At 37.8% G+C, this 26,132-nt stretch overlaps 1 protein-coding gene across 1 annotated transcript; it reads right to left on the reverse strand.

Annotated features, from left to right (window-relative positions):
- Positions 1 to 397: 397 nt before the first annotated feature.
- Positions 398 to 24,511, reverse strand: LOC120536774 (natural cytotoxicity triggering receptor 3 ligand 1-like). Its single transcript, XM_039765252.1, has 6 exons — positions 24,425 to 24,511; positions 21,958 to 22,299; positions 20,295 to 20,594; positions 16,955 to 17,056; positions 14,766 to 14,803; positions 398 to 1,002 (listed from the first exon to the last, which is right to left on the reverse strand). Exons 1-6 carry the CDS (start codon positions 24,465 to 24,467, stop codon positions 814 to 816), a joined length of 1,014 nt encoding a protein of 337 aa, XP_039621186.1. The 5' UTR covers positions 24,468 to 24,511; the 3' UTR covers positions 398 to 813.
- Between the last annotated feature and the right edge of the window lie 1,621 nt (positions 24,512 to 26,132).

A 26,132-nucleotide genomic window follows, 5' to 3' on the forward strand; every position in this document is an offset into this window, starting at 1 on the left:
TTTTCTTGTTCCTAGAATTTGCTCTGCAGCCCACCTTTAACTTTCCCCGATTTACAGTATTTTGTTCCGGACTTTGAAGTGATGGATGGCCTAGGATGGGATGGCCTAGGATGTCCCCTTTTTTCTCTTTTTGAGTGCACAATTTGGGTTGAAGTGATGTTAATGTATTATTACTGCTTTATCAAATTTTAATTTTTTATGTAAAAAATTGTACTAAAAAGAAACATTTGTAGGAGAATACTGTTCTAACGTTTGCTAAATTCTATGATGCTCTTATTGAAATTGTATTCAGTGTATTTTAAAAATAAAAGGAATAATATTTGTGTGTATTGTGTTGGAAGGGTTATTTTAATAAAACAAGCACCCTTTAATATTTTCATGCTTGTAAAATGAAATAAGTTAATTAAGATTTTATTTTCATGCCATATTTGTTTACATGTATATTATGTATTTATAACAAATTTCTGCCAGATATATCAGAACAATCTTTTTGAACATCATCTCAGAATGATGAAGATACAAGGATTTTTTTTTTTTTTTTGCTATTTATACTTTTTCTTAAGTGTAAATTTCAAGTGCCATGTCCATAATCTCATTTTGTGACAGAAGGATCAAAAAAAATCTGCAAGCTCTCCAAAGTTTTATTCCCCTATTTGATACACATAATGTTCGAATTAAACCTCTTCCTGCTCACATTTTCAGCCAGGTCTTTTACTGATTATTTTCTAACTGCTGTAGACCTTAAACTCTATGAAATTTCAGCTTTGCCTCAGAACAGTTTTTAAGAATACAGGTCAGCAGAGCTCAACTGAATTACGTCCCCAGGATGTGGCTGAAATTTAACGTGGCATAGTTCATCGTGTTCTCGTTCGCGTTTGACTCCTGCTGCTTCCTCTTGACAGACGGGGACTGCTGTGCCTTTTGCTTACAAAATCTTTGTTTCTTCTTATCTTGCTTTGTTTCTTTCGTGCGTCGAACTGAAGTGTACCAAACCTCATCATCCTTCAAAAAACAAACAAACAAGAAAATACTGTACATATAAGAAAGAAAACGATAAAACTGTGGTGTCCATTATAAGCAGCTATTAACATTCTGTATTATGTAAAAAAAAAACATTATAAACCTTTGTAATATGATATAAAATAATGAAATACAACAATAACATTACAAAATAATCGTATTATGAGGAACGTTCAAAAGGTTTCCTCACTTTTTAAACTCTATTAAGAATTTCCATCCATCCATTTTGTAACCCACTGAATCCGACAGGGGTCACGGGGTATGCTGGAGCCAAACCTAGCCAACACAGGAACCAACCCCGGGAAGGGTGCCAGCCCACCACATGGCACACACACACATACCAAGCACACACGGGACAATTTAGGCTCGCCAATCCACCTAACCTGCATGTCTTTGGATTGTGGGAGGAAACCCACGCAGACACGGGGAGAACATGCAAACTCCACGCAGGGAGTACCCGGGAAGCGAACCCGGGTCTACTTACTGAGAGGCAGCAGGGCTACCAGTGTTCCAGCGTGCCGCCCTATCTATTAAGAATATCAAAAACAAATTACATCACTTTTCTACACAGTCACCTTCCTTTACGATGCAATTTTCCCAGCGTCGTACAAACTTTTTAATGCCCAATTTCTACTCCTCCCGACTTTACCGTTTCCAACAAAAATGTAAAAGTGCGGAAACTTTTTGAACGTCCCTCACATTTTAAATGGAATTGAAATAACATCATTGATTGTATGTTAAAAGGTGATAAATTATGGATGTGGCAATAGGTATTTTATACACTATATATTGTTCAAAACCCTCTTTTTAAATCAGTCACATACTGTAACACCCATATAGACAGACTCAGAGTCAAGGGGACATTACAAATTTTGCCCTTAACAGATTTTTTTTTCTTTTTCTTTCTTTTTTTTGCCACATTATATGTCGTCAGCCGTTAAAAGCACATAACAGTCCTAAAATGGCACTTTACTGGATTGTGTAGTTCCTATTAGAAACATAGCGTGAGAAACAACCATTTCATTCTGGGAACTGAAGCATTAAATTGCTTCCATAGGCTTTGAGTAACAGATGGACAAAACCGACATCTTGAGTTTAGCCTGTGTTGTTGTATGCAGCAGGAGTCCCTCTTTTTATTTTTAGTTCAGCTTGCTCTTTATTTAGGTCATGTTTTGTATTTTTCGATTTAGCGTATAAGAGCTCTGCTTTATGATTGATCAGTTCTTACTGTTCTCCCTTCAAAACACCTTGTCATTCTGATCAAAGTCTTTATTGTTTCTTTTGTTTTGAAATGAGTAGAATATAAGTCAATTAAAGGTCAATGGAGAATAAAATAAATAAATTCAACTCTTGTCAACAGTAAAGTTTTACTATATGTATGTTATAAAATGATATCTAAACTAGGAATGCAAAAAGGTCAAAAATAGTTTTCAACTTCGCTGCTGAAACAGTATGTTGTGTTAAATAAAACCAAAAAATAAATAAATAATAATAATAATCAAACAATTGGCTAACTAAAGAAGCAAACAATTGAAGTAATAAGAAACTAACTAGGAAACAAAAGGAAGAAATACATTAAGAAATATGCTTTATTGATATAAAAATTAAAAGAAATTGAATAGGGCGGCACGGTGGCGCAGTGGTAGTGCTGCTGCCTCGCAGTTAGAAGACCCGGGTTAGTTTGCATGTTCTCCCCGTGTCTGCGTGGGTTTCCTCCGGGCACTCCGGTTTCGTCCCACAATCCAAAAACATGCAGGTTAGGTGGATTGGCGATTCTAAATTGGCCCTAGTGTGTGCTTGGTGTGTGGGTGTGTTTGTGTGTGTCCTGCGGTGGGTTGGCACCCTGCCCTGGATTGGTTCCTGCCTTGTGCCCTGTGTTGGCTGGGATTGGCTCCAGCGGACCCCCGTGACCCTGTATTCGGATTCAGCGGGTTAGAAAATGGATGGATGGATGGATGAAAACTGAATAATAAACTCATACAAAAAATAATAAAAAATCGGGAGTGGTCTCCCCTAAACCTTTTCATCAGATATGGGGATGGATATTTGAGGAGTAAACCACAACACAATGATTGCATTTTTATTTTATGTACATTAAGGAACCATCAACAACAAATCTAATCAAAGTAATAATATATTGAACATTTTTTATAAAAGTAAAGTTGAATAAAACGGACTCTGCAACTGCATGAATAAAAGGTAAAGTACCACTTCCGGTTAGCGGAAATAGCCCAAAGTTGATAGAAATCTACGTTTTGTGCCCAATACTTGGATGCAAAATTTGGTTGACCTAAGTGACAGTGTACTCAAGGTATCGTGTTTTTCACACACACACACGCACACGCACAATTCCAAATATGGTATTTTCGGATTTAGGAAGGTCTAAAACGTCGACATTCATCAAAATCTCGAAATGAAATTTTTGGACGATTGCAACACTTTCCCTGTACGTCGTATACGAGAAAGTAAAAAAGGAGGCTGAAGATAGGACATTAAAGAACGTTAACAAGTTAAGAAAATCAACCCCCCAAAATAATCAATAAATCCAAAAATGTCTAAAAACCCAATGTCTAAAGTCAAAATGACAGATTACTAAGATTCATAAGTACTAGGGTGTTGTACCGTGTTAGCCATTATGCATGTAGTGAAAAGCCAAGCAAAATGACACCTTTTATTGGCTAACTAAAAAGGTTACAATATGCAAGCTTTCGAAGGCAACTCAGGCCACTACTTCAGGCAGCTTGCACATTGTAATCTTTTAGGTTAGCCAATAAAAGGTGTCATTTTGCTTGGCTTTTCACTAAGATTCATAAGTAAGCAAAAAAGACCACAAGAGGGAGCCAAAGAATCAATCAGCTAATGCAAGCTAAAGTACATGACGTGACATATTGTAGTTCAGGGTAGGAGGACAGGGTGAAACTAGAAACGTACAATAAAAAGAAAATAAGAGAACAATAAGGGAGTAGGGAAAATGAAACAAAGAAGGAAAAATGTAACGAGGTGAGGCACTGTTGTGATCCCAACAATTTAAATTAGATTAGATTAGATAAACTGTATTAATCCCCAAGGGCAAATTCAGATGCATACAGCAGCAGAAACATAAAAAAAACAAGGAAACGGACTCAATCAGTCAATCAATCAATCAACCATGCATCAAGAAGAGACTGTGGACGACTTGGTAGAGGCTCTGGCCTCTTGGAAGCCATCGTCCCAGGATTCTGATTATGAGGGCATGGTCTGCATGGCTATCTCCTCAGCGCCCGTCAGGCTCCCCAGAGTATCATCAGCAGGGACAAAAAAGTCAGGTCCAGTACGGTTCTCCAGGAGACTGTCCAGCCAATACATATCATCAGGAGCGGGTAACTGAGGTTCGGGTCAATAGATCTGGTCATTCGAGGGCATCAGAAGATCCGGCCAAGATGGTGGGTCTGAAGGTGAGTTGTTAGGAGCAGAGTACCCGGAGTTAGGTACGATGTCGTCGGGCCAAAACAGGTCGTTGACTGCCGCTGTCTGTTCCGTAGACCAGCAGACCTGATCAGGTACGTAGCCGGCAGGGTGCTGGTTGTTACCCGCCCAAAACACATCGTTGTCTGTCAGCATCTGGTCTGCCGCAGAGTAGCCGGGCTGTAGGTTAGGGTCGACCACATCATCGGGAGTAGAGTAGGCAGTGTTGGTTTGAAGGTTAGCCGGCCAAAACAGGTAGTCAGCGGCGGACGTATGTTCCATACCCCCGGAGCTTGGTTCTTCGGAGCGCATCAAAATGTTGAGGACTTCTGCCACCTCAGAGGCCGAGAGAACAGGGAGACGACCGGCCCAGCTAGCACCAGCTTCGGAAGGGTAGTTAGTTGAAGACATCTCGATAGGGTTTTAGGTTAATGTAGACTATGGATAAGACCTCTGTATTTATCTCCACTCACTTAGGGGGCGGTTGACTCCCAGTTTTCTTCCTCCTCCTCCGAGCATGAATTATTCAACATGCTAAACTCCTCCTCCAATTTTCTTTTAATTCTTTTCATTTGGTCGGATAGTTTTCCTTGATAAATAGCTTCATCAATATTTGGCATAAGAGCTTTAAAAAAACTCCAGTCTTTTATAGAAAAATTAATTTCACTCACTCGATCCTTTATCACATTTTCTTTATCTTCCTCTTCGTGACCGGCCTCGCTATATTCGGGTAGGATAGGCTCCTTCTTGGAAACGGCGATCGTGAGCTGGCCCTCTGCATTTCTTTTTACCTCTACCCGGCACAAAGCACAGTTAGAATCGTACCAGACAGAGCTGAAGCGTGGTTCCCGTAACTCCCGTAAGGCCCTGTTGGCTTTCAGTTTCTTAGGAGCGTTCACAAGACCGTCCATTCTGTTTGCTTTTGTGTGTCGTAGCGTTTCACTAAGTGACTAGAATTTTATACAAGAACTCTTTCGTTTCCTCCCACAGTCGGGGTTGGGAAGGGGTGGGGCGAAAAGCCACTCCCTAACCCTATAGGCGGATAGAGAGATAAAGGCGTAACTCGGGGGCGTGAGTATTGTTAATGGGGAGTGATAAGTGTCCGGTTTATTTAAAGACCCACCCTAAAAGGCGGGGTTTAGAGATGATCAAGTATGACGGTGGTCCAACCCCCCAGGGGCGGGGTATAGTTCATATGTTTATATTTTCATATTTTCATAAATCGTATTTTCATATTTCATATTTCATATTTTTCATATTTCATATTTTCATATTTCATAAATCATATTTGGGGCGGGGCTTAATATCATCCATCTATTTGGGGGCGGGGCTTAAAGTCATCAATCAAATTCACACCTCTTTTGACACTTGCTATCTATATGTACTACTTATGTTTTAAAACAAGTCAGAAAACACACACATGGCATAACAGTTGGGGTGGCCTGGGATTTGGTTAACTGTTTTGGAAGACATTGTTTAGGTAATTTTCTTGAGAAACTGGCACTGATGTGTGTGTTCCCCATGTGATGGGCTGCCATCCTGTCCAGGTGTTGTTCCTATTGTGCTCAATGATTGCAGGGATGGACTCCAGCTGCCCCATAAACATGCTGTGAGTAAGTGGATGAAAACTTGGAGCAATTTTAATGTGTTATTTACTTAAGTAATATTTTGTCACAGTGATATATATGAAGTATGAAGAAGGTTTGCTCAGATCCCCGAGTTCCTTTTTGATAAAGCTGCACATTCACGCATAAGCCATGTGGTCCCGCTTGACTCTGCTGACGTTTTCATTGCTCACGTTGACTACAAAGGGTTTTGCCAACAGGAGCAGATATCTGACATGTAAAAGAGGAAAATACTGAATAGAAAATCTACAAAAGCTAAAGATGAAATCGTAAACTAATCTATAACTTCATGCAAAATGTTTCTCTGTTTGTGTTAAGAATAGGTGTCATGCAGGAGGAAGTTGCTTATCATAAGATGGATCTAATTATCGTATTAATTTATTATTAACAACAAAATTGAAGAGCTGAGTTGCAAAATCAGCTAAGTACAGGAGACAACTTTTTGTGAAAAGGAGAAAAATTATTTTTAAGTATTTGAAATTATATTTTTAAAATTCTTTTTGCAGAATGTTGGTTGTTACATTACTGAAGGTCAATTGCTGGACATCTCAGAAATCTGAATACTTTACATTTTTGTAAAAAACAGAAAAAAAACGTACTTAGATTTTGACGCTAAATCAATGCTATTCCATAAACCTATAAGTAGAAAATTTCTTCAAAAGTGCTCTGGATCTTGAAATAGTTTTATTATATGACAAAAGAAATACAGAACTTTTAGCCTCTAAACTATTTAGCATGAATTCCTGTTAAGCATTGTTTAAGTAGTAAATTAAACAAGTTATAAGCAATCTCTAGAATGTCAATATTCAACATCGTCTTCATCATATATTTTGGTATCACTGTCTGCCATTGGTTTAGTGTTTTTATTGGCTGTTTCAATGATTGGGAGGTAGAACTCTTTAACTTTTTCTGATTGCGGATTGTCCATATTGACTCCCATTTTGCTAAGCAACATTTCAACATCCTTTGCTTTTGCTGGGTTAACACAACAATTCAGTGGAAGTGGGTCAGCTGACAAGCTTTTTATTTTGCTGCCACGTTTCACAATAGTGTGACTGCAAAAGTTGGCCGAATACGTGGTCTTAATGTTTATGTTGCTTCTTGTTATATCCGCCACTCGAACTTTTGCCAAGTGAAATGGGAGCTTCTTTTGCAGACTTGTAGTTAAGCACCTGCCAGTCTTTTCCTAAAACTCTGAGTGTGGCATATTGAGATGATCGGCTGGTGTACTTAGCAGCTTTTGGAACTAAGCTGGTTATGTATTTAACAGGTTTTGGAACTCACATCAAAATTTATAGCACTATATTTTGGTACTTAGCAGGTTTTGAAGCCCACTTCAATACCAAGCACATCACCGGCCCTTTGATGAGTCACAAACATGCTTCACCTAAAGTTCGCCAAAAAATGTACTTAGCAGGTTTTGGAACTCACCTCTTCAGTTATTAACAATACATTAGCTTTTACCTTAAAAAATAGAAAAAAGTCTCTTTATTACTTTAATTTTAGTAATGTAGTGCATTCATAGCCAGCCTTTGAACTACGCCCAAGTTCAGCAAGGAAAATTTCAAGTATCACATGTCGGGAACAAGTGCCTTACACTCCTCTAAAGTAGTGGCATCATTAGAAGGGGCTCCCCTGATTTCAGGCCTTCAGCCCCCGATCATTGAGCGCTCCCCCACCCTATCCCATGATCTCAGGCATGAGTGCCCCTTCTCATGCTCTTTGTTCTGATATGCAAGAACAAGTCATGTGAAAACCCCATGGGGGACAACCCCAAACTTGCCTCTTTGACTGTGCGACAACCCCTTAACTTTTCTTAACAGAAAGAGGACTAAGCCCCTAATAACCACTAAAGGTGATGATGCCCCATGAAAATGAATTTAGATAGGGAGATTCTGCTTCACTTCAGTATACTGTATGAGGAAGAAACAAAAGCGATGGTCAGGGAGGTGCGTATGAAATTGTTCATATTCTGTTTTTGGAATCTGATAACATACCACATGAGAGGCAAGTGATTAAAACCAAAAGAAGTGGGAGGTAGATGTTAAAAGTGATAAACCAGTGTTGTATTACAACGCAATTACTCTGTAAATGTATTGTTTATTGCAAAAGTTATTCGTGATGCAATTTTCATAAAACCCAACGGGTTATCTGGAACATTCTCATGAAAGACTTTCCCCTGCAAAAGGACCAATGAATTTAATCCATGAAAAAATAAGATTCATTTTAATTGAATCTGAAGTGACATGCAAATTATGAAGCTTCTCTCTCTGAATTCTCCCTACTTCATGTGACAGTGAATATTGTTCGTAACAGGGTGTATGTTACACACCCATCTGTTCCTGTCGCAGTTTGCTTTCAGGGCTTGAATTGGGTCCGGATACACTGTTATGGTGTACCGGCTTCATTCCATTTTTCATACTAGCACCTTCCACTATGACCAGCATAATGTACGAATATCATCCCAACTGAAAGTTCTAAATAAAACACCCAATGGCTGCTCCACCTTCCCCACTTTCTGAAATAATGGTCATGCAGTGTTGTAACTCCAAGGGGGTAACCCCCCCACCACCCAGCCACCTCTCCAAATTGTAACTCTATATACGGTATATATAGTGGTGTGAAAACTATTTGCCCCTTCCTGATTTCTTATTCTTTTGCATGTTTGTCACACAAAATGTTTCTGATTATCAAACACATTTATCCATTAGTCAAATATAACACAAGTAAACACAAAATGCAGTTTTTAAATGATGGTTTTATTATAAACCTACATGGCCCTGTGTGAAAAAGTAATTGCCCCTTGTTAAAAATAACCTAACTGTGGTGTATCACACCTGAGTTCAATTTCCGTAACCACCCCCAGGCCTGATTACTGCCACACCTGTACGTAGACACAGAGACGTAGACCAAAAGCACCTCAGAAGCTAGACATCATGCCAAGATCCAAAGAAATTCAGGAACAAATGAGAACAGAAGTCATTGAGATCTATCAGTCTGGTAAAGGTTATAAAGCCATTTCTAAAGCTTTGGGACTCCAGCAAACCACAGTGAGAGCCATTATCCACAAATGGCAAAAACATGGAACAATGGTGAACCTTCCCAGGAGTGGCCGGCCGACCAAAATTACCCCAAGAGCGCAGAGACGACTCATCCGAGAGGTCACAAAAGACCCCAGGACAACGTCTAAAGAACTGCAGGCCTCACTTGCCTCAATTAAGGTCAGTGTTCACGACTCCACCATAAGAAAGAGACTGGGCAAAACGGCCTGCATGGCAGATTTCCAAGACGCAAACCACTGTTAAGCAAAAAGAACATTAGGGCTCGTCTCAATTTTGCTAAGAAACATCTCAATGATTGCCAAGACTTTTGGGAAAATACCTTGTGGACTGATGAGACAAAAGTTGAACTTTTGGAAGGCAAATGTCCGTTACATCTGGCGTAAAAGGAACACAGCATTTCAGAGAAAGAACATCATACAAACAGTAAAATATGGTGGTGGTAGTGTGATGGTCTGGGGTTGTTTTGCTGCTTCAGGACCTGGAAGGCTTGCTGTGATAGATGGAACCATGAATTCTACTGTCTACCAAAAATCCTGAAGGAGAATGTCCGCCATCTGTTCGTCAACTCAAGCTGAAGCGATCTTGGGTGCTGCAACAGGACAATGACCCAAAACACACCAGCAAATCCACCTCTGAATGGCTGAAGAAAAACAAAATGAAGACTTTGGAGTGGCCTAGTCAAAGTCCTGACCTGAATCCAATTGAGATGCTATGGCGTGACCTTAAAAAGGCGGTTCATGCTAGAAAACCCTCAAATAAAGCTGAATTACAACAATTCTGCAAAGATGAGTGGGCCAAAATTCCTCCAGAGTGCTGTAAAAGACTCATTGCAAGTTATCACAAACGCTTGATTGCAGTTATTGCTGCTAAGGGTGGCCCAACCAGTTACTGTATTAGGTTCAAGGGCAATTACTTTTCACACAGGACCAATGTAGGTTTGGATTTTTTTCTCCTAAATAATAAAACCATCATTTAAAAACTGCATTTTGTGTTTACTTGTGTTATATTTGACTAATGGTTAAATGTGTTTGATGATCAGAAACATTTTGTGTGACAAACATGCAAAAGAATAAGAAATCAGGAAGGGGCAAATAGTTTTCACACCACTGTATGTCAATTGTGTATCATTGCGCTAGAAACTCCAAAATGGACCTAAAAAAAACCTCACCTCTCGATTAAGAAATCACGTAAAATTTGCAACGCAACAAAGCAGACCAAGAAGCCGACCAAAGCAGAGATTACCAGCATTTATTTTTTTCTCTTTCAGGCACTGGCTGCTTTCTCATCAGTCTAAGAACCCAAACCATCCCCTCGCCTCAAAATGCAAAAAGCAAGTTACCAGAAGATCGACAAAGGAACAAACACTTAGACTGCAAAATGTTTGAGTATTCTATTGTGATGTGTAAAAAATTGAGGAAATATTTCAAAGAGAAATCAAATTTTGAAATGTGTTTCATGGAGTTTCTGAAATATGCACTCCCTTTACAAATTCATTAGTGAATGTTTATGCTCTGATCTTTTTAATTATTATTAGTATGGCAAACAGGAAACCGTTATGTTTGCAGGTGATGCTAGGGTGTGATTTGATAATGTGCTAAACTGCGGTCTCTTGACCCAGATATGCACTCCCTCACGAAAAGGAGCATTTACTTCTAGACAAGGAGTGTTTATGTTACCATTCAATTTGGACAAGATGCTCCAAAAATGATTTCACTGGGATCTGATATTGTGATGTATTTGCTTTTAGGCCTATTTGAGCATTAGCCATTGCTGAAACATGCAATTTTACTCATTTAATGTAATTGTTCTTGATACTAATAATGAGATTAAAGACTCTTTTTAAAATATTACAAACACCAAATAAAGCAGAAAGAGGAATAAGGTAAAATAAATGTTCTTTATGTTAAATATAAGAGGCTACTATCAAACAAACTTTTAATGTGACATATAATTTAACAATATTAGGTGGAAAAAGCTGCATTTTCTAATCACTGGGAAGGACTGTAGCAATAATTAGAAGCAATGATGAAGTAATTAAACAATTTTCAAACATCCACAGTAAACTCAAACAAAAATTAAACTATTAAACTACTAACAGGCCTGAATCTAATTATGCAGCAGAAAAATTGCCTGGTATTACCATTTAAATGGAAGTTTGGTGATGGGGGTCAAAAATTTAGTATTGAGTTAAGTTCTGATTCTGATTCTACGATGTTCAAAACGTGCATAAAAGTTAATTTTAGCATGGCGTCTCTGTTACTGGTGTGTGTGTATCTGTGGAAAATAAAAATTGTTTTTCATGTCTTAAAATTACAATTTCTGTTTGGGAAGTTATACGTTTTTGTATGGTGTAGATCTCTGGGATAACTAGACCCTAGCAAAGATACACAAGTTTAGAACAAAAAGTTTCCGAGATATCCGTTCTGAACACTGAGACCTATGTACAGTACAACAATCACCTCCAAAAAGAGTGACATATTTTCTTCTAACAAATTCAATCATATTTGTCTTGTTACAGTCTGCTCTGTTAGGTCAGGATTGATTTTCAAAATTTTGCACAAATAGTTTTTGAGATAAAGTGTAATTTACATGGGATTACTGTATGGACCATTCCATACTAAATTTTAAGTGTCTCTTTATCTGGAGTCACTAGAATGTCAAGCGTCCTTTGTATATAAAATATTCATACAAGAAACACATGACATTGTAGTTGATACAAAATGGTGAGTGTAAAATGTGAACACTGAAGGACAAAATATACAGAAGTAGTCAACGCGTTAATAAAAGTTAAAATATACAGTGAAAGAAAATGTACATATTATAAGATACTGACTAAACAAGAAGAGTTCCAAAAGTTCGTTCACATAGCTGGAAACTCATCTTGATGACCAACATCAACTCAGAGAAATGTCCCCAAGTGGTTTGCTCGGTTTCAGACATCTACACAAAGAAGTGTTTGGCTGAAGTATTCCAAAATCTCAAGGCCGATTGGTTCCTTACCACAACAATGCTCCTGTGCATCGATCCACCAAGAGCACCCACTTCATTGATGTCTCTGGGATTAACTTTTTGGATGCCCCACCTTACCATCTGACCTGGGGCCTCATGTATAAACGGTGCGTACGCACAGAAATATTGCACAAGAACGTTTCCACATTCAAATTGCGACGTATAAAACCTAAACTTGGCATAAAGCCATGCACATTTCCATGGTACCTCATACCGTGTCATACGCAAGTTCTCCGCTTGGTTTCGCAGACTGGTGTCACCCAGCATCAAAGCATTGCTACTGTACCTGAGTGGTTTATCTTTCTTTTTCAGATCCACATCCCTGACACGGCTTTATAAATAGACTGAAATTAACCGCATATTGCTTATTAGTTTAATGCATCTAGTGGCGTAGCTGGGGGTGGGGGGGGGACCATTCCATACTGAAATAAAAACTCTAGCTACGCCTCTGAATGCATCTGATTGTAATTAACCTGTAACAATATAATGGTCCATGGAATGGCCAAACTATTCCAAATACCATAGCTGATGTTATTCTCATTGCTCTTTTACTTCTTTCAGCTGATCCCGTTAGGGGTTGCCACAGAGGAACATCTTTTTCCATATTACTCTCACTGCACCACTCGGAGAAGCTGATCAGAAAGAAAATTATTGGTATACAGCATCAAGCACACACTGCCTCAGCCATGCTTCCTATTTGAACAGCTTCTCACATGGCAAACACTTCAAACCTTTCCTGTACAAACCTCGCAGTTCAGAAAGAGTTTCATCCCAAGAGCTCTAAACGCACTCAATCAGTCCATCAAGTGCTCCTTGTAGAACTGTTTGGACTTATTAGTACAATCACCTCACTGTAAACTTGCACTACAGTTATAATATTGCAGTACCAGAGCCACTTTATAAAGCGCGTATTTACATATGATGATGATATCATTTTAAAGATGAAATGCAGCAAATATGTTTATTATATTATACAGATAAAACTTTAACTTCATTTAAATAATCTATATTGTTAATAATTAAAGGACACGGTGTCGCTACGCTAGCAAGAATCTGGCGCTCCATTCACGGATTGTTCCTGCCTCACACTGTATGCTTCACTGGGACTAGCATGAAGGATAGAATAATTAAACACGTACTACAAAGATATTTCAATTTTCCTTAAAAGTTTTGAAGAATCAGCGTTATAAGCTTACAGATGGCTTAACGTCTATTACAGAACTGATTGTGTGGCGATTGGGTATTTGGAAAAAGAAAAGGAAGGACAGGAATTGGGGGTTAGTACGTTTGAAAGAGACAGTACTGCTGCAATAAATTCATCGAAGGTCACACACAATCACTACACCACTGTGTTCCCATGTTTGATGACATGCTTTAACTCCTATCATCATTAAAATTATATCAAGTATACATCTCAGTATTTTAATTATTCAGAGAGCTGTAATATTATGAATGTAATGGATTCGGTGTCCTGTTGGAGGAAGACAAAACTCGGAAGCACGTAGTGATTCACACACATAGAGCACATAGAAGATCAAATACAAAACAAAGCATTTAACGTGCTACTTCAGTAACAAAATGATTTGAGAAACTAGTAAATTAAACGATTTTAAGATGAAGTTTATGATGTTCTACTTTAATGATAAAATAAACTACATGATTAAAGTGGAAATGTCGAGATTAAAGTTGACATTTCGTGCTTTTTCCCCACTGAGTGCATATTTTTTTTCTCTGTACCCTAATGAGCTTTCATATGAAACTCAGATGGTGGGCTACGACTCTGCTTTTCACGGTGACTTTAATATGTGACCACTTCTTTTTTATTTCGGGCACTATGCGACTTTGTGAACTTGAGCTTTTGAGTTTCTCCAACACGTTATGTCACTCGATCAACTTCCTTTTGTTGATTATACCACTGTTTAAACCAACAAATAGTACGTTTTTCCTTGCCTTCACTTGGTATTCACTGAAATTCTATTTTACCCCGTGCCATTGTCTTTTCACAGAACGCTGAGCTTAAGGGCTATTTATATTGATTTGCATATCCAAAGAGGCATAATTCTGGGAGGAGTTTGGGTGGGACAGAAGGCGCGTGCACGAGCGTTACTTTTTCGCGCTGACTGGGATTTATGTAGTGGAAGAACATGGAAGTTGGCGAACACACTGATTTATGCATCTGGATTTTTCTGAGCGTAAGCACATTTCGGCTTTTGTGCTTACGTCATGTTATAGTGCGACTTTTGTGCACGGCGTTATGCATGAGGCCCCTGGTCTGTTGCGATTTCTGGCTCTTCCCCAAACTCAAGGGAAAATTGTGTGAGAAATTCTATGGGGAACGATGAAGACCTGATCAATAAAGTGAACAAAGAGCTATCAAAGCTGAAAAAAGATTATTTTCGTGGGTGTTTTGAAAAATGGATCCACAGATTGAAAAGTGCAGTGAGGTTGGCAGCAATTATGTGGAGAAATGAAGAATGAGCAAGGTTTCTGGGGAAAAAAAGAAGTTTTAGGGTTATCTTTAAAATTATTATTAAGGTAAATGGACTTTTGGAACTCTCCTTGTATATACAATATATCATATATGTTTGTGATTAACATTACCCACCTCTCCAAATTTCACATCAGCACAATGTATGGGCACATCTGCAAGCAAAAAAAAAAATGTGATGGTTGATTATCAAGATTTCAACACTTATATTCAGAAACATGGAGAAAAGTTAATTTTAGCATGGCATCTCTGATTGTGGTGTGTGTGTGCGTGTGTGTGTATCTGTGGAAAATCAAAATTGTTTTCCATGTCTTAAAATTACAATTTCTGTTGGGAAATTATACTTTTTCGTGTGGTGTAAACCTCTGGGATAACTAGACCCTAGCAAAGATACAAAAGTTCTGAACAAAACGTTTTCGAGATATCAGCTTTGAACACAGAGACCGATGTACAACAATAACCTTCAAAAGCAGTGACATATCTTGTTCTAACAAATTCAATCATATTTGTCTTGTTACAGTCTGTTCTGTTAAATGTGAAGCAAAAAATAATGTAATGGTTCATTATCAAGATTTCAACTCTTATATTCAGAAACTTCAGTGACTCAAATTTGAAACAAGTAGATGTTAAAAAAGAAATACAGAATTAAAGCAATCTGCATCACTCTGTTGTATTGTTTATTGGAAAATGATGTACTTTTTTCCTAAAATCCAATGGGTTATTTGGAAAGTTATGAAATACTTTTCATTCACTAAAGAATTGAAGAATCAAATCCATTAAACTGAGGAATAAGCGGACTTTCATCAATGCCATATGAAATTTGTTTAGATATGTTTCTATTCTTTTATTTTATTTAACTTCTTCTAAGTATTCTGAGCTACAGAAGTCAAATCAATTAATTAACCAGGGTCAGTGAAATTTACAGAAATCATGTTACTGCATGTGTCTGACTGCCATTACTGTGATCTTTGCATGATGCTTATGTTAGGAATCTGTATTTCAGACATTTACTGTCTCTTTATTTTGAACAATTTTTTTTTCTAGCCCGGGAATCTGATTCTGCAATCAGAAAGTGATGTTTACTGTCATTTTTGTAATTTTATTGGGATAATTTCTGCCACTGTTTTGGGTGCCACAATTTGGTCTCCAGTGTTAAGACAGCTGCCCTTGTGGTTACTCAGAGGATAATACATAATTGATGACAACAAAAGATTGTGGAAAGAAGTATTTCCTGTCCAAATTTCAACCCAAAAAATGTCCTTTTTGACTCAAAACTGTTTTTCAGTAGTTTTTCTGGCTTTGACTGATGCCTAGTTTTGAATTTAATTCTCGTCTTTTATTTTTGGGTTTGGTTGAATATGAATTGATTTCCCTCTTTTTCATTTCTGACAAGGTCTTTTTCCTGGGCACCACCAATAAATATTTCTTTCTGGTGTGCCTGGCATAAAAAATGTGTTGGCCTTAACAGGACTTTGACATTATAGAGGGTGAAACTGCCACTTTTGCCAATTACGTTGTTGGTGTATGTTTTTATTTTTTGGTTAGTGATACAAATTATATAAACTTGTCCAAGCAAGAGCTTCACAATGTATTTCTAAATCACCAGCAGTCAATTTAATTGACTTTCACACTTGCTGGCAACCTGAATAAAAGAAGCAAAATCCGGAAACTGGTATGCTTGAAGTAGGTTTCTGTTTTAATAAGTGGTACATTGGCCATTGACCTAAATCAAAGTTGCTGTGGTGTAGGTTTTCAGAAATGCTCACATACTGTGGTTACATTTTCCCTTCTTTCAAATATCATCAAATGGGTATAATTGAAGCAAAGACAAGATGTTTCAAATTTTTTCTCAACCCACTTTATTTAATACGTAATCACCTTAAGCACTGAGGATCTTAGCCCAGTGGTGAGTTGCAGAGAGTTGTCTCTTATCCCAGCTTAATGATATCCTTAATGTCAATTAATTATTTAATCATTTAGTTAGAATGAAATATATGAAAATGTATGTTCAATAGGCTTTTGAAAATATAACCGCTTAACTATGTTAGGTGAAGCCATAAATAATGGAAAAGACACACAGTATATACTGCAGACAATTGCAAGGAATCCTTAATTAATTTCTAATTTTTATTTAGCAGCTTTTGACACATACTAAATGTTCGATATTTTGCAACAAGAAAACCACAATAATTGATACCTTAATAATTAATAGACCCATGTCAAATATATACATGTGGGTTTCTTTCCAAAGTGTGCTTTACTGCCTTGTGCTTACAGGGCGAGTGCTATGTAGGCGGGTGACTCACCTCTTTCTCGATGAGGCCTGTACATTTTCAACAACAGAAACACACAAGTCAGAAAGGGAATAGCGAGGAGAAGGAGCAGGTACCAGTGCCAGTCTCTTGTCCCTGAAACAATAATTAAAAAAAAACAATATTTTCTAAATGCTATGTGGAACAAGCCCCGGACACAGACAGATGGACAATGTTTTAGCACCCAACACACACATTTTATTTACAATAATATTTACAAGTCCGTTCACAACCCAATGCCTCTGCACCAATCCCCCAAAGTCCAGGCCTCTCTCTCCAGTGCCTCTCTTCTTCAGGCCGCCTCCACTCCTCTCCAGCAAGACTCTTGTCCACTTCCACCCAACTCCAGTCATTGTCTGAAGGGAGGCGGCTCCTTTTATGCATGCCCAGGTGGGCTCCAGGTGCTTCCCGACACTCCCCCGCCAACACTCCCCTGTGCCGGCTGCGCACCCGGAAGCACTCCAGGTGTCCCCAATCTTCTTCCCTCCAGCACTTCCGGGTGTGGCGGAAGTGCTGAGGTTCCGGGCACTTCAGGCACCGGGGCGCTCCCTGGTGGTGACCATGGGCCCCTACAGGGTTGGGCTTCCAAACCCTCCACCTGTGGTCCTCAACGCAACCAGGGCGGTCACCCCCTTGTGATCTGGAGGAGGCGCAATCCTCCGATCCTCTCGGTTGTCCCAGCTGGATACCACCTCCAGCGGCATGTCACAGCTATTTTAGCATGTTATGACAGTTTCACTGCTATGTGTTTATGAACAAAAGTACAAAGAGCTTCATGCTGGCAAACTGAATGCCAGTTATAAACAAACCGTGGGAGACACTGTCCTATAGGAAGCAACCTCTAAAAAGGATTTAGGGGTTTTAAGGAATCTTTTAAGGAATGTGCAGAAGCAATTAAAAAGACAAATGTTCGGTTAAATTGTAAAAACTGCTGAATATAAATTAAGGGAGATTATGCTCAGACTATATAAAGCACTAATGAGGCCACATCTGGAGTATTGTGTGCAGTTTTGGTCACCACGCTGCAAGAAATGCATAGCATAACTTGAAGGTGTGCAGAGGAGAGCAACCAAGGGCACCCCAGGACTTAAGGCCATGCCGTACTTTGAAGTATTTAGAGAATTAAACCTCCTTAGTCACGAGCAGAGGAGACTCTGTGGAGGCCTAATCCAAGCTGTCAAAATTATCAAAGGTATGGATGATTTTTCTGTTTTTGACATTGCCAATAAAAATAACTTTAGTGTCAGTTTAATGAAACGAAAAGCCTAATAAGAAGGTGTTTTTGGAGAGATTTAAAGGATTTTGAGGGAAAGAAAGCAAAGAATATTTCACTCTAAAGACTCATTCACATTTCTTTTTTTCGGCTTTTGCGTAATGCAGGGAATCATCTGCATACCCATTGTAGATGCCACATGGGTATCCATGCCAGAAGATGGGATCAAACCTGGAAGGAAAGAAGATGTCACTGGGGCATTTTCTTCCCCAGCATGCTAGATGGCAGCAGCCTTGGATATCGGTCCACAGTGGGAAGCCAAAAGGGCATGCTGGGAGATGTAGTCCGGCAGAGCAGCGCTGCTGGGGTCACTGAGTGCAGTGAGTGGGTGCTACAGGGAAACAAGCCCCCTGTTATAATGGATTTCTGTGTGACCCAGAAGTATTTCAATCGGGCAATCGCCCTGACACCAGAAGTACTCCCGGGACAACACTGCCTTATCTGGGTGAGTCACAGCTTTGAAGGAAAGAAGGCAACATTCAACTGGAGTAGGGCAGTACGGTGGTAAGAGTATAGTGGACAGAGGAGCTGTGATTTGTAGAGAGACACAACCCATAATTGTGATTTTGCAACTTTGTGGAGGAATTTTTTTGTAATAAACACACCATTAGTGAACCCTGGACTGTGCTTGTGTGTTCGTGTTGGAGTTTGGGGTTTGCTGACACCCGGTTTCCATCCATCCATATTATCCAACCCGCTTCATCCTAACTACAGGGTCACAGGGATCTGCTGGAGCCAATCCCAGTCAACACAGGGCGCAAGGCAGGAAACAAACCCCGGGAAGAGCGCCAACCCACTGCAGGACACACACACACACACCAAGCACACACTAGGGAAATGTAGGATCACCAATCCACCTTACCTGCATGTCTTTGGACTGTGGGAGGAACCCAGTTTCCATCACACTATAAAATCAAATCAGTTTATGTTGTATATTTTCCACATGAAGACATTCCAAAGCACGCCATCATAACATAACTGGGTTTCCTCCACATATACAGTAAGCCTCCATCATGCACCCATCATTTACCTTACAACCTCCCTATCATGTTTTATTGTTTTCTGCAGATGAGAGCTCACACACCGCCAAGCTCTGAGTGTCATTTCTGTCTACAAAGCATCTTTAGGAATACGAGAGCCAAAATTAAAATAATATTTGGCAACATGGATGTCCTCTTACCAGACACATCACAACACATGTCTAACGGCTCAACAAAATGTCTACACAAGATGATTTTATTCTTCTAGAGATCCATTTATCCATTATCCAACTCGCTATATCCTAATACAGGGACACGGGGGATTTGTCAAAATACTAACCAATGGGCAAATGCATGGAGAAAGAATTTTTTCAAGAAAGCTTCTAGACAGGAAATAAATGCCTTTGTTCTGGCGTCAATGGCACAAGTTTTTTGTTGTTCGAATTTGTGGGTGGTAGGAAACAGTGGGTTTCACTGGAAATTCAGTTTCACAGGAGTCATTTTGCTCATCACTGTCCATGACATTATAATAGTCTTGTTTAAAAAAGACGGTGATATGTCTGTCATAGAATCCAAACTTTAAATTATTACAAGAGCCTAGTGCTTGAGCGAGCAAGAAGGAAATGATTGTGGTTTTCACCTTTTAGTTTCAACTTCTTCAAGATCTGATAATCATTCAAAGCTACTGTGCTGCTTTAACCTTCTTTAATGACTTCAGTGATTCTTCTGGACCACTTTAGGCCCTTTTCACCCTACGACTGATTTTGTCCAACCGGATATGCTTCCTTTTATATTCAAACACCAGAAAAGGCAAGAAACATTCTGCACATATCCTGCATCTTATGTTTCCATAGGAGTCTTTGAAAAGGGATTTTCATTTATAAAGCCGTTTGCTTTTCTATACAATGAAGTGTTAAATAAGAAAGTGTCCCATTATATTCATTATTCTTACTAACGTATTGTTGTAATTGCATAATTTTATTCTACTGATATATTAGTCTGTTAACAAATATTGCAAATATTGTTATTACATATTAATTTACATATACATTTTAAATTATTTTTAATGCCATTCACTGACCTTCTCGCATGATGTTCTTCCTCAGTGGCCGTGTCAGAGAGCTGTGGTTCACAACACACCCAATTTCATCTCCGGGACTCCACAGAGAGGCCTTGACTAGCAAAGTGGAGCTGATGTTGTAGGTGCCGTCCTGAAGGAGTGTGGGATCACCTCGCAGGATGGAGTGGTTAACTTCATGGAAGGTGTGGTCCCAGGACAGGGTGATGCTGGGAGGATAGAAACCCACAGCACTGCAGGTTAGGTGGAGGTTGCTGGGGTCGTCACTTGAAGTCTGGTAATGGAGAGTCAGCTTGGGGACGGCTGTGACATGGAAGTAAATGGAAAAATGAACGGCTAGTTTCTTACTGAACAAGAATATTTACAATTGTTTTATATTTAACATCAGAAATCACTAAATCAAGCAATTTTGAACATTTTAGAGGGGAAAATACAGTTAGACTAAAGTGAAGAGGATGCATTGTTGCAGCCCAAACATTAGTTCCCTGCTCCACCACCAACCCAAATTGAAGTTAGTTAATGAATTAATTTGTTGGAAGATAGGTTTGCCTCAAAACGTTGTGATAGAACTCTAGGTGCACTCTTCAATATAAAGGTGCCAGAGTGGTTCTTCAAAGCAATGCCATCAGGGAACCATTTTCAGGTCCCAAAATACCCATCCACATGAAGGTTCTAGAAAGAACCTTCAGTTATTTAGTTCCATAACATGCTCCATAACCATGAATAGATGGTAACAGATTTGTGAAAAACCAACAAGTTCTGCTAGTGTCCTGCTAAGTAGCCTACCATATACGAGGGACATTCAAAAAGTTTCACTTTTATATTTTCGTTGAAAACGGTGAAGGCGGGAGTAGTAATTGGGCATTAAAAAGTTCATACGACGCTGGGAAAAATTGCAAACAAAGGTGACTATGTATAAAAATGATGGAATTTGTTTTTGAAATTCTTAATTAACAGAGTTTAAAAGAAAGTGTGGAAACTTTTTGAACATCTCCTGTATTAAAGATTTCAGGTCTTATTCCACATATTAGTAAGTTTTTTAAAGCATGAAGATCCAACTTCATGAGCAAAGAACCCTCCCTAGAATGAAAAGGAATGGAGCTACGAGGAACCACAAAACATAATAAAGAACCATATAGTGCCGTTAAAGAACCAGCATTTTTAAGAGTGTATTTATGAACATCAACGCTGTTGTGGTTACAGCTGGTGGCTCAAACCCCCAGCCTAGTCACTGCACATGTGGAGTCTTCATGTTCTCAGTGTGTGTGTTTGTCCCACAATGGACTGGCACATCAAATTCTGACAGGTTATTCCACCCCTCAGCCCTGGATCAGATAAGTGATTACAGATAATGGATTGATGGACTATATATGTCAGATATATTTGTGTGGTGCCAGCTACACTAAATCATTGAATGGTCGTCATGGTACCCCATGCAGTTATTTATTAGAAATGGATGAAGTCAGTTCAAAGATGCATGGATACAAGGAATTTTCATTGAAGGGCATATTTTCTTTTATATAATAGAATGCGCAATTCGTACACTGCAAAACACAAACAAAAAATAGTTGCTTGGACTTGTGCAGTTCACAAAAATACATATGTACATATTACTCAAACATATAGGACGCAGAAGATATCTTAAATATTTTCAGTTGTTCCTTACCTTGCACTTCCAGTTGTGAACCCTCACATAGAGACTCCTTTTTAATGTGTACACATATCAGAGAACAATTGAAGTAACCAGAATCTGTAATCTTCACATCGGTGATGACCAGAGAGCTGACCTGCCCCTCATTATTGATTGAAAACCGTCCTCCATTCTCGATGTCCTTTCCCACAGTTTCACTGTCATTTTCAAAAATGGGTATGTGGCGCCAAAAAAACAAGATAGTTTTGCAGTCTTTCTCTTTCTTCAAGCGACACTGGAATTCAACTCTCTGTCCAATCAGTCGAACGGTTGATTTGGGGGTGAGGATGACATCATTTGCCAGACTCAGGAAAAAACCTGCAAGAAATGAATTGACAGAGAGAAATTAAACACAAGAAGCGAGTGTGCATACTGTTTGAGAAATGTTAATGCAGGTGTATAGGAGAACAACATCTTTAATTAAGAAAAATAAAATTAAACTTTAATAAAAAGTTTGACAGTCTGCATAATTCGGGAGGCATGCCACCTGCACTTCAGAGCAGGTCATCCATCTGAAGCGACGCATGTTTGGGCCTGGCAAGGACTTGGATGGGAGTACACTTGGGTTGCTCCTGGGCCTGGAAGAGGTGTTGGTGAGGCCATCATGACGCGCTTACCTTCTGGTCTGTGAGTGTTGACCACAGTACTGTGCTGAGGACTTGAACTGGCGAGAAAAGAGCTACATAAAATGAAAATGATTATTAAGTTCTGATGTAACTGTTAATGATTCAATCCTGCTTTGTGGACAAACATTTTAGGATTTACACACGGCCACTGTACTCCTGAACATGAGTGGGGCGAATGGTAATGAAAGAAAAATTCATAATGTTTAATTGTAAGGTAACAAAACATTTTCAAACTTGTCTAATACAATGCAGAGACATGGGAAGTCAGAGTATTTCCTCACATTATAGACAGAGATCAGGCATCCAAGGATTTCTTAAAATTCAAAAATGAAAAAAAAAAAAACATAAAATCAAATTCACTTCACAATGAACAGTCCAAAACTTCTTTAGTAGCAGTCAGACATTTACTAATATTGTTATTAATTAGCTGAGTATGCTGAACTATTGCTAAATATTTGGTCACATACAATATCATTGGGTGGCAACTTAAATTAAGTATCCTTTCTTTCTACATCTCTTTCCATTTCTGATTAGAAGAGGAGATATCATCATCCCTTATAATAAGGTCAAAATCCTTTAGGTCTTGTGTTCTGCCAATGGTAACGTTTCGTACAACAAGAGGTAAGCTCTTTGATTATACCTGTCTTAGACTATAATATATATAAACTATTGAATTCCGTGACTGTATTGTACACTCATCATCAATGATATCATGATATCACAATTTCAAATTCAATTTCTGTTCGCTATATATATATATATATATATATATATATATATATATATATATATATATATATATATACACATATATATATATATCTATATATATATATATATATATATATATATACACATATACACACACACACATGCATAGTTTTCTTATTCAGTAAGTGAGTATGTAAATGAGTAACTGAGGTTGTGTTTGTGTGTATTAATGTGTCCGAGGATGGACTGGTACCTAATTTGTTGTGGTACTCGGATTTCTCGGTTCTCAAAGTCATTTCATCTCATTTTTGGAAGCCACTTTTACTGAGGGTCGCAAAAGCAGAAGGCCAAGCAGGGCTTCCATTCCAGCTCTTATTGGGGAATCACGTTCCCAAGCTGGCCTAGTGATTTCTTCTTCTTCTTCTTCATATCATTATTATTGTTAACACCGTAATCACAAACTCCATATAAAAAAAAAATGTAAAAACAGGCTTTGTCTCTTCTCCCATTAGCAAATCATTGTATTCAAATATTTATTTCTTCACGTTAAGGTCTAATTAACTGCTTCATTGTCTGTGTCATTTCATAAGATGTGTGAAAATGTATTTACTTATTTATCTGAATTGTGAATTGAAGATAAAAATATATATTTTTCACTAAAGTAAAATTAAAATTGTTTAAGTTTTGCATATTTGTTCACTCAAAATTCAGCGGGTATAGATTCGTGCCTGCAATTTCGAAGCCCCATCTCCCCCAAAACATACGCTTGAAGTATTCTGAACAGGTTAAAATGTCTAACAATAAGTTCAAAGATAAATTTCACACAGTTAAATAAAACTTGAATATTTTTGGATTGCTTTGAATCATTTAAATTTATTTCAGTACGAGGTTTATAATGAGTAAAATAATATAAAAATAATTGAAACAATGATTTCAATGAACTAGAAATATAAATAAATAATTATTGTCACGGTTTGTTTTAAAAAGAATCATTTCTGCTGGAGAACTTCTCGCGGAACGTCACGCTGGTAATTTTATTTTTCTTTTTTTTTTTTTTTGCACGATTTTGTCGATAAACATTCTCCAAACGATTTAAAGTTACTCACCAGTCAGAGAAATGGCGTACAGTCCTGCTGTTAGCCACGACATTCTTTACAGTTCAGCTCGTCTCGAAATCCCCCCGCAGTTCTCTGATGTTTTCACTTCCTTTTATCTTCGATAAATCCGCCCCACTTCAGCATCAGCTGGCACCTTCAGAGCACAAAAAGTAGCTGAGCAAATGACAAACGAAATATAATTAAACAGTAAAAGTGGTCTGTTTATGGAAAATAAAGAATTAAATAAATAAATAAATAAATAAATAAATAAATAAATAAATAAATAAATAGGCTTTAGAATAACGGTGAGCTGGTGAAGCAAACCTCCATAGCAAAATTTGATTTCTACTGTGATATTGACGTGTAAAATCGCGCTCTTCAATATTATGAATTCTTTCTAATTACAATTTGCTTTTTCAGTACAGACCAACTTGTTAGAAATTACCGCGTCTCAGAAAAAGGAGTAGTAAGTTACAATGCATAATGGCAATGTTTCAATTAGCACCCTTAGAATTTCTTTCTTTATTCAGTTATAGACTTTTTAAAATAATGTATATTGTTTATTTGTGTATTCCTTTCTTCTCAGTTTGTTGCTCTAGCTTTATTCTGTATTTATTATTAATCATTACAAGGGTAAATTCATACTAAAAAGCAGAAAGTAAGTTTTCAAAATACATTAATTTTTCCATACATATTGATACTTATTGATAAAAAAATATGTTATTCAATTTACACTACCTTTCTGTGTTAGTCCAGAATGTGGATTATTGTTAACTTGCATTATTATAATGGAATATTTCACTGTTAAACATAATACTATGTAGTCACTGAAAAATAAATAATAATAATAACAATGATAGATAGATAGATAGATAGATAGATAGATAGATAGATAGATAGATAGATAGATAGATTATTATTAATGTTACTGTAGTAGGCAGGATACGATAGATAGATAGATAGATCATTATTAATGTTACTGTAGTAGGCACGATACGATAGATAGATAGATAGATAGATAGATAGATAGATAGATCTATTCTTCAAATTAAATTGTAAATGAAACTATTTGGAAGTCACTTACATTGTATCACATTGAATTAGTATAGCTGATGTATTATGCTTGGTAAAATAACATTTTTTATAATTCTTAATTTTTATTGCAATCTTTATGTTGAACAGACTCCAACAGCTCCATACATTTCAAAAAGTTACATAAAGATTAATTTTTATAAATACGAGTACAATAATATATGCCTATATACACCTTTTCTCCTCCAATGTGACAAAACGTATCAAAAAGCATTCAGTTTAAGTTAACTGGCAATTCAGAAATGGCCTCCACATGAGTGTGGGTATTGTTGTGCATGTTAGTGGGCATTATAAAGAACTGGTGCCCTGTCTGGGGTGCCAAGTATCACCAGAATAGATAATGAATTAAAGTAAGTAGGCTTTGGAATTGTATCATACATACATACATACATACATACATACATACATACATACATACATACATACATACACACTTTACACACTTTTCTGTTTTTTCCTACTAGCTGGCTGAAGCAAACTTTAAAACAAGAATATCTGAGGAAGCTACATGACCTCTCCAGAATATTTAACGTGTTCATGCATCATTTATTGGTAAATGTTTATCTAATACAAAAAAAAAAAAATCATATTTTTTATTTTATTAAAAACATTACAAAAGTGTGGT

Source organism: Polypterus senegalus, chromosome 10 (genome assembly GCF_016835505.1).
Source record: "Polypterus senegalus isolate Bchr_013 chromosome 10, ASM1683550v1, whole genome shotgun sequence".
Classification (NCBI taxonomy): domain Eukaryota; kingdom Metazoa; phylum Chordata; class Cladistia; order Polypteriformes; family Polypteridae; genus Polypterus; species Polypterus senegalus.